Source organism: Corapipo altera, unplaced genomic scaffold, assembly GCF_003945725.1.
Source record: "Corapipo altera isolate COAL_440 unplaced genomic scaffold, ASM394572v1 71, whole genome shotgun sequence".
NCBI lineage: Eukaryota > Metazoa > Chordata > Aves > Passeriformes > Pipridae > Corapipo > Corapipo altera.
In genome coordinates, this window is record NW_020884916.1 from 2906325 (window position 1) to 2921573 (window position 15249).

At 53.4% G+C, this 15249-nt stretch overlaps 1 protein-coding gene across 2 annotated transcripts in view; it reads left to right on the plus strand.

Annotated features, from left to right (window-relative positions):
• SORL1 (sortilin related receptor 1) overlaps nt 1-15249 on the plus strand; it is a 48924-nt gene that overhangs the window by 7389 nt on the left and 26286 nt on the right. For both annotated transcript variants that reach the window (XM_027655490.1, XM_027655491.1), the window contains exons 2-19: nt 1119-1235; nt 1514-1639; nt 1796-1957; nt 3092-3159; nt 3466-3646; nt 5481-5582; nt 6382-6551; nt 6670-6862; nt 7858-7975; nt 8480-8553; nt 10150-10238; nt 10351-10529; nt 11306-11492; nt 12515-12643; nt 12874-12959; nt 14450-14622; nt 14846-14977; nt 15123-15214. In XM_027655490.1, coding sequence (XP_027511291.1) covers nt 1146-1235; nt 1514-1639; nt 1796-1957; nt 3092-3159; nt 3466-3646; nt 5481-5582; nt 6382-6551; nt 6670-6862; nt 7858-7975; nt 8480-8553; nt 10150-10238; nt 10351-10529; nt 11306-11492; nt 12515-12643; nt 12874-12959; nt 14450-14622; nt 14846-14977; nt 15123-15214 — 2351 coding nt within the window. In that variant the 5' untranslated portion in view covers nt 1119-1145. The remainder of the gene's footprint in view (nt 1-1118; nt 1236-1513; nt 1640-1795; nt 1958-3091; nt 3160-3465; nt 3647-5480; nt 5583-6381; nt 6552-6669; nt 6863-7857; nt 7976-8479; nt 8554-10149; nt 10239-10350; nt 10530-11305; nt 11493-12514; nt 12644-12873; nt 12960-14449; nt 14623-14845; nt 14978-15122; nt 15215-15249) is intronic.

Sequence of the window (15249 nt, forward strand, 5' to 3'; positions counted from 1 at the left end):
CTTACGTGAGCCTATTGCATAAGAGGGATTTGGGGGCTCCTGCTTTGCCTTGCCCCCCTTTTTCTAGAATAAAGACCTTGTTTTTCCCAAGTGTTTCACTCGGGCGCTGGCGGAGGTTGAAGCAGCCCCTTACTACGCTCCTTGCTGATCGCGGGGTCAGCGGGAGCCGCAGGGCATCGAGCCTAAGAAGGGCTTATCCCTGTATTTTTACAGCTTCCCAGGGCCCTGAGCTCAGGGGTTACCAGCCATCAGCTGAGCCGTGGTGTGTGCGAGGGCTCAGGCACGCACGTCCTCTGCTCCAGGGGCCGGGGCACCGAGCTGCGGCCGCTGCTGAGCTGCTTTTCCAGCAAGGCTTGGCTGTCCCTGCTGCCTGCTGGTGACAGTCCCTGAGGGTTTGCCCTGCACCTCCAGCTCCCACTGTGGTGATGCTGTCAGAGCTTCCCCGTAGAAACCAGCCCTTTGGGGCCAGAGCTGTCACAGCCCTGCCAGAAACAACACACCCGGGAATAACGGGGTCACGCAGGGCTGTGTGTGTGCTGGAAACACAGGGTGGAATCACAGAGTATCCTGAGTTGGGAGGGACACACAAAGATCAAGTCCAGCTCCTGGCCCTGCACAGGCACCCCAACAGTGTCCCCCTGTCCCTGAGAGCCTTGTCCAAACTCTCCTGGAGCTCTGGCAGCCTTGGGGCTGTGCCCACTGCCCTGGGGAGCCTGGTCAGTGCCCAACCACCCTCTCGGAGAAGAAGCTTTTCCTGATATCCAGCCTAAACCTGCCCTGACACAACTCCAGTCATTCCCTCGGGTCCTGTCCCTGGTCACCAGAGAGAAGAGACTTTGTTTCCCTGTGGCACTTTTACCTCATCAGCCTGGATTTGAAAACACTTCTCAGCCCTTGGTTTCAGTTTTCATTCTCATCATCCCGCAAATCCTGTTTCTCTGAGGAAGAATAAAGGGAAAACTAACCTTATTAGGCACATCCTGCCAACATGTCCGGGAGAGATGCTGCTTTGAATGAGTTTCCCCAAAGTCTGTGTGTTTTCCAAGCGGGGGTTTGCTCTCTGAGGGTCCCTGTGAATGAGGCTGTGGCTCAGGGTGCCCTTTTCCTTGGCATTGCAGGTCAACCTCAACGATTCCCACAATCAGATGGTCGTCCACTGGGCAGGAGAGAAGAGCAACGTGATCGTGGCCTTGGCCAGAGACAGCCTGTCTTTGCTGGGTCCCAAAAACAGCGATGTGAGTAACACAGCCTGGGGCACCTTCTGGGCCAGGCAGGGTGGTGGTGGCTGCTGAGCTTCAGCCTGACCTGCTGAAACAAAAGAAAGGCCCATGAGTTTGAGTTCAGAGGCACAAAATAAATAATTCCACATCTTCTGTGTTGCCCCGTGGGTTCAAAGCAGGCTCAGGCAATCTCTAAGGCTCCCCCGCCTTGTAGTTTGATGATTTTTTTACCAAATCTGCCAGAAGGGAAACCAGAACTTTGCACTCCTCACTCTGGGGCTTCTCCACTGCAGGTTTACGTGTCTTACGACTACGGGAAGAGCTTTAAGAAGATTTCGGAGAGGTTCAGCTTCGAGGGGGGGAACAGCAGCGAGGTGGCCATCGCCCAGTTCTACCACAGCCCGGCCGACAACAAGAGGGTGAGGGGGATGTGGCACCTGGGACAGCCAAATCCTTCTTCTCCACACTTTGCCCTCCCAAAGGCTCCCCTGGGGTGTGTACCTTTGTGGCTGCTGGTGTGATTACTGCTCTGACCTCCTGCTTTCCCTCTTCCTTGTCTGCTCCTCCACTCCCAGTATATCTTCGTGGACGCCTTCGCCCCGTACCTCTGGATCACCACCGACTTCTGCAACACAGTTCAGGGCTTCTCCATTCCCTTCAGAGCAGCTGATCTCCTCCTGCACAGCAGGAACCCCAACCTCCTCCTGGGCTTCGACAGGTCTCATCCTAAAAAACAGGTGAGCACTTCTGCTGAGGTGGGAAACCGGCATCCTGCCTCCGCCCTGCTGTGACATTCCCCTGGCCTGTCACTTCCCCCCCAGCTGAGGGTCACCCTGCCTTGTGCCAGGGCCATGTGGGTTCATGCTTTGGCCGTTCAGGGACTCTGATCTCAGATTGGTGCCTGCAGAGCTGTCCCAGATTGACCAGGACACCCCCTTCCCTGCAGTCTCTCTGGTTCCTGAGCTCTGGAGCAGCGAGGATAGAGTACCTGCAGGGTGGTTGCCTTATTTCCCATCCCTTTTCCTTCTCTCATTCTGCTCCTTCATCCACATTGCTCCTGACTGTGTTATCACCCCACTTCTCATGGTCATAAGTCTCCCCAGAGCTCTGGCAGCCGAGGCAGGATGACCTCTGCAGTGTTTCATGTGGGCATGTGGTTTGGCTTTGGACCTGGCATAACAAACTGCTTCCTGAATACAAACACGTCTGTTTTCCCTGGAGCTATTGGCTAAAGACTGTAAATAGTTACAGCACCTTCAGGTAGACACAGGCAGCATAAGGAAAACCTGGAGGTGAAAGAACCAGGGTAAAACACACACAGTCTGTGCTGTTTCCAGTCTGGTCATAGCAGGGTGCTGCTGGGATGCCTTCCAGGCATCCAGGGATGTCAGAGCTGGGCAGAAGGAAAAGAAAAAGATCCTATCACTCCTCTTGACCTTGACATTCCTGATGCTTGCAGATTTGCAGCAGCAGCATGTCGCTCTGCTTGGGGGTTTCTCACCTCTGAGGGGGGTGTGAGCTCTGCCCAGATATTTCCCCTTGCCATCGCACTCCACAAGGACATTATAGCAAGTTAATTTTATTTCTGAGTTACTGTAAAACCAGGTGGGGTCAAGAGACAGTGGGAAATCCTTCTGGACAGGCTAAAGGACAGTTTTTTCCTGTTTGGGTTATTCTGCTGCTGCTAGAAAGGTTGCTGCTGCTCCAGGAGCTGCCACAGAAAGAGAAGTCATGAGAGTAGTGATGGATGGATGCAGGTCTCCCCTGCCTGAGATTGGGTGTCTTAAAAGGTTGGGTCTGTTTGTGTCCCAGTCCCACTGGCATCTTTGTCATTGCAGATGACATTTCAAATCCCACCTTTGTCATTGCAGCTCTGGAAATCAGACGATTTTGGCCGGACCTGGATAATGATTCAGGAACACGTGAAATCCTTTTCATGGTATGTATCCCACCCGTGTACCCCCAGCTCCTGTCTCCTCTCATTCCTCACCTCCTGCCTCATTTGCTGCCCCGTGCAAACCAAGGAACCAGGCACCAAGGCATGCTCCAGCCCTGCCCCCTGCTCCCCTCACCCAGCAGGGACCCTGCGCTGTGGGGATGTGGCACTGTGGGGTGACAAGGGACAGCCACCCACGCAGACACCCAGGGGTGCTGCACGTTCCCCTCTGGAAAGAGGACACCCACTGCCTTCTGCATCACTCTGTGAGCACAGAGGTACCACCACCACCTCGTTTGTCCTCCCCAGGGGGGTTGAGCCCTACGACAAGCCCAACACGGTGTACATCGAGCGGCACGAGCCCTCGGGGGCTTCCACCGTCATCCGCAGCACCGACTTCTTCCAGAGCCGGGAAAACAAGGAGATAATCCTGGAAGACGTGGAAGACTTCCAGCTCAGGGACAAATACATGTTTGCAACCAAGTCTGTGGTGAGTGTGACGTGAGGAATTCACTGCTGAGGGGGAGGGCTGGTGATTTGGTACAGAACTACTGTGGCCACAGCGGGGCAAGAGCGTCTGCCAGGGGGTGATGCTGCTTATGCTGCACCTCACAGCTTTCAGACCTCACGTTTGGCTTGTCACAGAGGTGTCACCAGGCTGCCTGCAGCTACCATCCCCCCCCCCAGGCTTGCACTGCCATGGACAAAGCAGTGCCTGCCCCTGGCACTCGAAGCAATGGGGTTTCCATGCTCCTGCCTCCTGGCAGCCTGGGCAGAGAAGTAGGTCAGCCTGCAAAGTGCTGGGACCCGGGGAAAAACCACAGGATGCCTGGGAAGGATGTTTGGGGTGGGGGTGGCAGGGGAAGGGGGGATGTGGCTCAGCAGCTCCGTGGTTGGGAGGCCGCTTGTCAGAGAAGATTACCATCAAACGTGGACTGGGTCCAAGTAGCCTAATGTGCTGCAGCCTGGAAAGAAAGCTGGATTTCCAGTTTGCTTTCCTAAGAAAAGAGGATGTGAATGAGTTTTTACAGTTCTTGACCAGTTTCAGACAAACCTGAAAGGAAAGCAAGAAGGTGTTTGTGCTCTCTCTGAGGGCAGCTCCTTTCTAGATGATCAGAAACGCAACGACAGAGGGATAAAGTCCTGATCCTTCTAGAATTCAAGGAGCAGTTTTCTAGGGTTGCTTTCCACCCCTGAGTGTTTAAAGAAGGAACCTTTTCTGTTTAGGGGTGACTGCTTGCAGAACCACACCGAGTTTCCTAGGCAGTGTCACCTCCAGCCACCTGAGCGGGCACAGTGGTGCCCAGCACTGGCAGGGGGACGTGTTTGCAGAGCAATTTCAGTTTCTCAGGAGTCTCTCTTGCAGGTAGTACAGCCTGTAACTCCCAGGGCCTGGCCCCTTGGCTCTGTGCCCGGTCTGTGGTTTGCAGGAGATTTTATCTGGGCTTGTTGGTGGTGTTGGGTGAAACGCTGGAGGTGGTTTGTGTCTCTGCAGAGAAGCCTCTGGGCTCGCAGGCAGCACAAGGCGAGTTTGAACTCAGTTTGGGGGTTCTTTGGAGCTTTTTCTGCTTCTGGAGCACTCAGGGGTCGCAGGGGGAAGCACGTCCTGCTTTCCCCTGCAGCTCTAATGACTGGTGTTACACTAAACATCAGTAAAATCACCCAAGGCAAGACTGGTTGGGAACACTGAGACAGAGGAGGCTGGCTGCAACCCCCTGAGTTGGAAATTACAGTCTCAGGTCTGAAGTCAGGCACTTGCCTCAAGCACTTGCTGCAGCAGGAGCAGCCCTGGGGAAAGGACAGGCTGGGTGGCAGAGGCTCCCAGGGCTCTGACTTCTGCTCCTTTCCGTGGGAGGCACGGTTGCTTAGTGATACAGAGCCTGGGAGAAACCAGGCCGCTTATTTTTGGAGCCTAAATCTGGGTTTAGGTTCTTACCACTGCCATCCTGTACGAAATAGGTTGCCCCCCAGCTTTTTGCTCTTTTGGAATCGCGCTGGCACCTTTCATTTTGTGCAAATCTTTTTTTTAAAAAAAAGGAAGGAAAGAACAGGCTGCTCTGCAGAAAAAGGAGGAATTAAAACCAGCCTCCTCACCCCCACCTGACTGAGCAGAAAGGGCAGTTTGCCTCCTTGCTGAGCACTGGCTGTGGCAGTTTAAACCCTGAGCGGGGAGCGCTGCTCCCATCGTCGGTCCCAGCGGCTGCCACGCTTCAGCCTCGTGCAGGGAAAGGGAAGCCCTGGGCACTGGGTTGTTGCAGTCTCTGGAAATAAGGGGGATTTGGGGGATGAGAGGCACTCCTAACACATCCCTGTGCTCTGCACAGCGTTTGCTTGGCAGCTCAGAGCCACCCTCAGTCCAGCTCTGGGTTTCCTTCAACCGCAAGCCGATGCGCGTGGCACAGTTCGTTACCAAGCATCCAATTAAGGTAAGTGGTGCTTTCTGAGCAGCCTCCTCTCTCCCTCCCGTGCCAAGGACACCCTCCAATATCAGCAGCAGTTTGCTGCCTTTCACCAGACACTGCAGGAGTGGGAAGGGACCTCATATAACCCTGCTGGGGGGTTTGGCTGAGGGAAAGCTCATGTCAGGGGGATTGTGTGGTTTACATGGAGTACTTGGACAGTCAGCCAGCTTCCTCCAGCACTGGGGGTGGAGGCTGGCATAGCAAAGCCCAGATACCCAGAGAGGGGCTGATCCCACTGCTCTGACTCTGCTTTTGAGGACCTTACCTCCTCCCATGGTGTGGGGTGCAAGCTCACTGAGCACGCTCTGGCTCCTCTGGCACGGCCTGTGGCATCCAATTCTCTGCAGGGGGAGGATGCCCAGGGGACAGACAGGCTTTGCAAAGGGTCTGTGATCCATGATCCAGATATGCTGAGGTGTCCCCAGGCTGGTGAGGATGAAGAAGGGCACGAGAAGGAAGTTCTTGGTGTCAGACAGAGCAGTTTGGCACCCCAGCCTCAATGGGTCCAGGCAGACAGATCCATCACTGGTGGGGCTTTGCTCCCAGTGCTGCTTCTGGGGGGCTTTGCCAGTGGGTTGTGCAGGGCAGAGGACAGGAATCACTGTGGGAGAAACACGAAAGAGAAAAGCAAAGTGAAGATTTTCTACTTGTTGAGTGGAAAAAATACCAAAGGGTGGGGGCAGAGTGCTTTCAGCTAGGGAAGAGGAAACTAAACCCTGCCTCTCTGCACACACAAATGAAGCCTGTTATTTATGTCCCAAAGGAATATTATGTTGCTGATGCCTCGGAGGACCAGGTGTTTGTGTGTGTCAGCCACGACAACAACAGGACCAACCTCTACATCTCGGAGGCAGAAGGCCTGAAGTTCTCCCTGTCTCTAGAAAACGTGCTCTACTACAGCCCGGGGGGAGCTGGGAGTGACACCTTGGTCAGGTAACGTGGGACACACCCCGAGAACGTTGGCCAAGGGCTGTGTCATTTCTGGCTGTGTTCGATGGAAGAGCCGACAGCTCCCCAGACACACAGAGGCTGGTTTATGGTTTCCCCCCAGGTACTTTGCCAACGAGCCCTTCGCAGACTTCCACCGCGTGGAGGGCGTGCGGGGCGTGTACATCGCCACGCTGCTCAATGGCTCCTTCAGCGAGGAGAACATGCGCTCCGTCATCACCTTCGACAAGGGTGGCACCTGGGAGCTGCTGCAGCCCCCGGCACAGACACACTACGGGGAGCACATCGACTGCCAGGTACCACAGGGGTGGTAAATCCCCCCCCCCCTCCAAAAAAAAGCGGGCAGAAGGGCCCTCGGGGAGGTGGTTTGGTGGAGGTCGTGGTGGCGGCGCGGGGTTGGTGGTCGGGCCTGGTGATCTCAGAGGTGCTCTGCGACCTTCCAAAGAGGCTGAAGGATCAATCCCACCACGGAGTCCTTTCCAAGAGGAGAGTGCACCTGGGATGGATGGACAGAGTGGGGAATGAGAGGCTGGAAAGCAGTGCCGGGAAAGGGCCCTGGGGGTGCTGGTGGGTGCCCAGTTGGCCCTGAGCCAGCAGTGCCCTGGCAGCCAGGAGGACCAAGCCTGTCCTGGGGGCCGGACCAGGGAGGGGATTGTCCCTCTCTGCTCTGCCCTGGGGTGGCCTCACCTGCAACACTGGGGCAGTTTGGGGGGACACAATGGAAGGAAAGGGTCGAGCCATTAGAGAGTGTCCCCAAAGGAGGCAACGAGGATGGGGAAGGGCCTTGATTTGAAGCCGAGTGAGGACACTGAGGGCACTTGGTGTGTTCAGCTGGAGAAGAGGAGACTGAGGGGAGACCTCACTGCAGTTCCACCTTCCTGGGCAGGGGCAGAGGAGGGCAGGCACTGAGCTCTACTCTGGGGGCACCAGGGACAGCACCCAGGGAATGGCTGGAGCTGTGTCAGGGCAGGGTCAGGTTGGATCTCAGGAAAAGGTTCTTCCCCCAGAGGCTGGTTGGGCACTGCCCAGGCTCCCCAGGGCAGTGGGCACAGCCCCAAGGCTGCCAGAGCTCCAGGAGGGTTTGGATGATTCTCTCAGGCACAGGGTGTGACTGTTGGGAATGCTTCTGTGCAGGACTAGGAACTGAATTTAGTGATCCTTGTGGGTCCCTTCCAACTCAACACATCCTGTGATTCTTTGACTGCTCACACAGTGATTCCGTGACTGCATGGAACGAGGGCACGGGCAAGTGTGGGAAGGAGGTTAATGCCACTGTGGTTTGCTTTCCCAGCTTTCCCAAGGCTGCTCTCTCCACCTGGCCCAGCGCCTGAGCCAGCTGCTGAATTTCCAGCTCCGCAGGATGCCCATTCTCTCCAAGGAGTCAGCACCAGGACTGATCATCGCCACCGGTACCTCTCCCCTTCCCTTGGCTTGGGGTTGGTTGTTGTCAGGACACGAGGAACTTGGCAGCATCCAGTTTGTACAAGCAGGTTCTAAAATGCAATTAAATTGTGCATTTTGCTGTCCTTTCTCTGCTGCAGTCCCCATCCAGTAATTACAGTGTGAACATTTTACTGCAGCACAGTGACGTGAGAAACCTGCTCTGTTCTGATCCTCTTCCCTGATCCACGTGAAGGGTTCCTTGAAGATTCAGAAATTCCTGTTTGTCTCGCTCTTTTACTGAAGAACACACACATTTCTGTTTAATCATGTTTACAGCCATGGGTTTTTTCCCCATCTGCTTTTAAAACCGTGTAATAGTATTTAAAATAATTTGCTTTGGAAGGGATTAATTTATAGTGTGAAAAATCAGCTCCTTAATCAGAGATAAAAATAGTTTTGGAGGTGTCTGGCTTCATTTTTAGCAATCACTTTGCATTCCTCAAGAAGAATGATTTCTCCCATTTTCCTAGGCTCCGTTGGCAAGAACATGGCAAGGAAAACCAATGTCTATGTCTCAAGCAGTGCTGGAGCAAGGTGGAGAGAGGTAAGGCTGCTCTTAGGCTCACCAGATCAGCCAAGGTGGTGGTGGAGCAAGTAGAATGTTGGCAGCAATAAACTTAAACGAGATTAAAGGTGACCTCCATGTGAATCCAAGAGCTGGAAGGTGCTGAATATTCCTTAAAACCAGACAAAGTGGTGTTTAGATGAAGGACCAGGCGTGGGTTGGTTGAAGGTGAACCTCTTGGTGTAGGTGGTGGATTTAAAAGCAGGAAAGCTCTCTCCTCTATTTCTCCCTTTCAGCTGGCAGGATTTGCCCTCAGTGTGGGTCATCTGGCCTGTTTTAGATGGGGCTGCCAGCAAGGACTTTGTATGTGAGAGTGTCTGGAGAGGCTCCGGCGCCTTCCAGAAAAACGGGATGTTGCCCTCGGTTTATGGGGAGTTTGATTCTGTTTACTGAGTGGATATTCTGGTTTGTGGCAGTATTTGTGGTCTGCCTGTGCACTCTGCAGCCAGTGTAATGTGGTATTTCAACATCTGCAAGCTATTTAATCCTGGGAATTAAGCAGCCTCCTTCTCCTCCTGCAAGTGCCGTGTGGTCTGGGTGAGGTCTGGGACACACCACGGGTCTGGCTGCTGCCAAAGTGACCGTGGTTCTCCAGAATCCTGTGGGGAGCAGCCGTGGGGACCCTTGCAGTTGGGTATCCAAAACTAAGACTTTCAGGTGCCAGCCTCCCCTGGCTCAAAAGGATTGCCTTGAAGAACAATTCAAACGTGCCGAGGAAGCGCTGACCCGCAGGGAGCAGCACCAAGCCCCTCATTGATCTGGGCCCTTTGTATCCTGAGCAAAGGTGCAGAATGACCCAGCACTGGAGTTCCTCAGCTGAGAAGCAGCAACACAGCTCCTTCCCCCCAGCTTTGGCAAGCAGCAGCTCATTGCTCTCCACATCACTGGTGTGGTCCCACAGCACAGAGAAGAAAGAAACAATACATCCAGTGCCCTGTGTAAGAATGTCCCCAAGCATGACAGCACGTCCTGTGAGCAGAGTCAGGCATGGACATGCTGCCTGTTTTCACCCAGAGTTGCACTGGATAGGAAACCAAAGGTGGTTTTGTGGTGGAGGTGAGCATGAAATACGAGTTCCTTTCCACGGGAGGGATGTATGAATTGTCTCCAGGGCTTGTTTCTGCTTGCCATGGCCCTACTTCTGTCTGAACATTCAGAAGACCTTCCACAGCACAAGAACCAACATTTCTCTGCAGTTTGAGAAGGTATTGAGCCGCTGCCAAGTGCTGGGAAAGCCTCTCAGACATGACAAATGAGGGGGAGCGATGGACTCTGGTTTCATGTCATGGCACTTCTTCCATTGATTCTTTCCCTGCACCCAGTGCTGGAGGAGCAGAGTCCAGGGCTCAGTGCAGCTCTCACACTCAGCTCTTAGGGAAACTGGGCTGGCTGCTCTCATCTGCAGATGTTGTCCCATAAACACTTCAGTCTCTGGTGCCTCCAGACACTTGGTTTGGCCCAGGTTGAAACATCAGCTCAGGTCAGGAGGTGTTTTTCTGACAAAGCACACTTTCCAGCCATTTCCCCTTAGCTCAGCACATCTCTGATCACCCCTCAGCACTGTTTCTCTTCCAGGCACTGTCTGGACCCCACTACTACACCTGGGGTGACCACGGGGGCATTCTCGTGGCCATCGCTCAGGGCACCGAGACCGACCAGCTCAAGTGAGTGTCAGGGCACAGGGATTGCTCCTGGTGCTCAGCCTGGGGATGGGAGAGAGTGCCCTGCAGCAGGCAGGAAATGCCCCTGGCACCTCTCCCAACCTTCTTTCCGCAGGTACAGCACAAACGAAGGGGAGACCTGGAAGGTGTTCACGTTCTCGGAGAAGCCGGTGTTTGTGTACGGGCTGCTCACCGAGCCGGGGGAGAAAAGCACCATATTCACCATCTTTGGCTCCTACAAAGAGAATGGCCACAGCTGGCTGATCCTGCAGATCAACACCACGGATGTGCTGGGTAAGGGGACAGGTGACAGAGCCACTGCTGATGATGGCTGTGTCCGGAGGGGCTGTGGCACCACCATCCGTGCTCGAGTGCTCTCTGTCCCTCGTGTCACTGCTGCTGAAGGCATCACTCTTATTCCCTGTGCTCTCCCCGTATCCCTTCCCTCCTCACTGAGGAGTTTGTCAAACAGGAAAAAGGGAAAAAAAAAAAAGAAAAATTCCTTCTGAAGGCTTATGCCTATGAATGTTTTATAACCCATTTCAGCTTTGATTGCGAGGCAGCATTTTAATCAAAGCGCAGTTAAACCCAGCAGAGGAATTTACTTGACTAAAATTTATAACTGATTCCCCTGACGTTTTGTTGGGAACGGATCTGTTTGGTAACCAGAATGACTCCATTTAAATGAGGCGTCACAGATTCACTGTCACTGCCACAGAGCTGCTTGTTGCCTCCTGTCACCGCGTGCCGCTGCACGCTCCGAGCTGGAATGCTCTTGGCTTTGCCTTTTCCTTTGGGACTGGGCTAGAGCCTTGCAGATTGGGGGAATTCTATTATTTTGTGACAGGGGAGGGCAGAGAGGGAAGGGAAGGGCATTACTGTGGTGTGGGGTTGGATGCCTGCCCTCCTGGGGGAGCTAAAATTAAGAGTGTTTTTCCAAGAGACTGCTTTAAAACAAGGTGTGGGGTTGAAGATGTGGCAGCTCCAGGATTCCCACACTTTTGGCTTATTTGGCTGAGGGGCTGCAGGGACTGCACCTTTCCATACCCCAACCTTGTTTCTTCTCTTAGGGGTCCCTTGCACAGAGAATGACTACAAGCTGTGGTCACCCTCCGATGAGCGAGGCAATGAATGTTTACTGGGGCATAAAACCGTGTTCAAGAGGAGGACTCCTCATGCCACCTGTTTCAATGGAGAGGATTTTGACAGGCCTGTCATGGTCTCCAACTGCTCCTGCACGAGGGAAGACTTTGAATGGTAAATACCAATTAATTTCATTTAATCTGGGTTGTAAGTCTGAGATAAGTTATCTGTGACCAATCGCTCAGAGTGAACAAACATCCAATTTACGTGGCTCTGAGTGTCGCTGCTTCATTTTATAGCAAGGAGGAAACTGCAAGGACTGAAAACATCCTTTCATTAATGGTACGGTGTGAGACTTAATTAATGTCTTTACAACCTATTGGGAGCCTCTGAAAGGTTCCCTGGAACAGGAAAGTATCGTTACTCCCTCACCTTTCAAATGATGGTGGACAATTTCCCATCACATCCAGAGATCCTCCACCAAAAACCTTTGTGACCCTTCAGCCCCAGGGATGCAGCTGGCCCTGCTGTATCACTTTGTCTGCAATTTGCACATTACTGGCACTGGGTTAGGAAACACGCTCTGGCAATGTGGTGCAAAGGTTTGGGGTTAGAAAGTGAACTGCTTTTCAGGGACTGGGCTTTCAGTGGGGCTCACACCAGACTGCTCGAGCCCAGATCTGCCTGTCTGATGCCCAGACAGAGCCTAAGTCTGGCTCACCATGAGCAGGCTGAGAATAAGGCCTGGTGGGATCCAATCCCTGCCTTGGAATCGCAGCTCCCTGCAAAATCAGATTGACACAACCCCTTCCACAGCGTTTTCCAAGGAACAGCCGCACTGTAACTCCCTTTTTACCAACAGCACAAGCCAAGAGACAGAGCAGTGACCTAAGCCAGCCAGGAGAACTGGGGCTTGCAGCCAGGTTTTCAGAGCACTCTGGCTCAGCCCTGCCTTGCTGCCTCACCTTCCCCAGCCTGCCCAGGCACTGGCAAGCTTATTTGCAAAATGTTCTTGAAACGTCCTGTCTGGCTCTGAGAAATCATATGCAGCTAAATGCTGATCATAAGTGAACGGCCTTCTGAGACACTTTGGGTGCTTAAAAACTCTGTGCAAAAATAGAGCAGAGTAATAGTATAGCATGGCTGCATTTTTTCCTTCTCCCTGTCCCCTCCTTACACCTTTCTTCTCCTTGCAGTGATTTTGGCTTTAAACTGAGCGATGATTTATCATTAGAAGTTTGTGTTCCTGACCCTGAATTTGCTGGGAAACCCTATGACCCACCAGTCCCTTGCCCTGTTGGCTCAACCTACAGGAAGACTCGAGGGTATGTGCTGCACTTGGGAGGGCAACCTGATCTCCCACAAGCTGGTATTTATCCTATTGGTGTTTAAAAAACCCCAAACAGCCACAAACCACACAATGGAAACGCCCCACGAGTGGCAGTAAACAACTGGCATGTTTGGACATACATTGCAATTAAACACTGCTGCCTATTCAGGCTGCACAGGATGGTTTGTTAGGAGTTTCCATGAAATAAACTGTGTGTGTTTGCAGCTACAGAAAGATCTCTGGGGACACTTGTGCGGGTGGAGACATCGAGTCGCGGCTCGAGGGGGAGCTGGTGCCGTGCCCGCTGGCTGGTGAGTACAGGGCAGGACTGCTCTGGGCACAAGGGCTTCATTCATAAAACCCCTGGGACCATGCACGAACTCCTAGAGGGCTCTCAGACAAAACCTGTGCGACACAGGAGCCTTGGTGGGTTACAGATCATCACCTCCTGCCCAGCGGCCAGAGAGCAGCATCAGCCCAGGGTGCAGAGCCCTCTCTGCTCCTGAGCCCCTCAGGGCAGGCTGCAGGCAGGAACCCTCTTATCCTGGTCATGTCCTTGTTGTAGCTGGTGTGAACCAAACCAGAGAGACAAGAATTAGATCAAAGATATCCCCATCCTGGAGAAACCCTTGGGAAGGTACCACCCTGAGACAGCTGCTGTATGTGGCTGAACGATGGTTATTTGGGGCCAGACCAGGGCAGAGGCTGCCCTTCAGCCCTCACGCCTGCCAGACTTCACCCCCATCCTTATTTTCTCTTCTCAAACGTACAAGGCACTGAAGCAGTCTCATGCCCCTGTGCTGCCAAAGCTATTTGCATTCTGCTCATTACAGCTTTAATTTAATCTGCCGTCACGAGCTGCGTGATCAGCATGCTGCTGTGCTGCAGCTCCAGAGCCTGAGGCAGGGCAGGGGCTCATGTGAGGGCTGGGGCAGCTGAGACCACCAGCACGAGGTTTCCCTGCACTGCCCTAAGATTTTTCAGGGTGCAAAGAGCTCAGGGAAGCGTTCCCCCTGCTGGGATTCTTGCCAATGCCGTGCTCAGTTTTACTCCTCGTTCAGAGCCCGACACGTTTTTCACCCCTCTGAGCCCTCTTGAGCTATTTGGAGAGCTGTGCTGGTCATGCTGAGAAGGGCCCTGCTGATTGCAAAATAAACCTGCTGTCCCCACCGGGCTGCCCTTTGAAGTGCAGTGTTCCCAGAGTATTTGCTGATCGTCTTCAGATACGTGTTGGCTCGCACCATGGTAACACTTTCATGTACAGTATCTGTTTCATATCTCCGTATAATCTCATTAGGGATGCACAGCCAGAGTTACTTACTGACATTAGCTTTACTCATTAATAGCATTATTGGACTTGACCGGTAGTGTTGCTAATGCCCAGGAGACTTTGTCCCGGCCCAGGATCCCATTACGCTGGATTTGACACAATTTAGAAACAAAACCCACCCTGGGATATTTTCCTGCGGTGCCAGTGTCCCTTAGGACTTGCAGATTTACATCACTCCAAGCTTTCTTATGGGGTTTTTGAGGGAGAGGAGATCTGTATTTTGTTTCTCATTGCGGGGAGGAAGGGGGTCACACTTTTGTTGGCCTTACCTCCTCCTCCTGGGTCAGACAATGGCCACAGTGTGTTCCTGGACCCACGTTCTCATCTACCTAATCCCAACTGAGACAAAGGGTCTTTGCCTCCCTGAGTTGCTAAAACCCGGGGTCAGAAAATACCTGCTATTTTCTTTTTGCCCCTTGAGTAGCCTGAAAGGGCCACTGAATAAGGTTGCTCTCCTGGTTGTTGTTGCAGAGGAGAACGAGTTCATTCTCTACGCCACCCGCTACTCCATCCACCGCTACGACCTGGCCTCGGGTGTCAGCGAGGAGCTGCCCCTGGCAGGGCTCAGAGGGGCAGTTGCCCTCGACTTTGACTACGACCACAACTGCTTGTACTGGGCTGATGTCACTCTGGACATTATCCAGGTGAGCCGGGGGGTGAGGAGGCTGCCGTGGGTCAGGCTGCCCCTGGCATCACCTCCTTGCACCAGCGTGTTTCATCCACACCCCGAAATACAAATGTTTGCCTTGGTGCTGCTCCCCTCCCAGCTGTCTGTCTCTGCTTGCCTTGCACACCTGACCACTCTCACCTTCAGCCTGAGGAAGTTCCTCATCTTTTATTCTGATTATTATTATTTTCTTTTTCCAGCGTCTTTGCCTCAACGGCAGCTCTGGGCAAGAAATAATCATAAGCACTGGGCTGGAGACAGTGGAAGCTTTGGCCTTTGAACCCCTCAGTCAGTTGCTGTACTGGGTCAATGCTGGGATTCCCAAAATTGAGGTACAGCTCAGCCCATCTGTGCTACAGAGACGTGACTGTGGCAGTGCATATTTTATTAGGGAGCAATAATTGCCTGCCACAGATTTCATGCCAATTTAAGCGAGTGCAGTAAACACAGCCCTCCTGGTTTTGGTTTCTGGCCCAGGTTGCCAATCCAGACGGAGACCTGCGACTCACTGTCCTCAACTCCTCCATCCTTGAGCGACCCCGAGCCCTCGCTCTGGTTCCCCGAGACGGGTAAGAAAGAGCATCACGAGTAGGAGCCCTGGTGC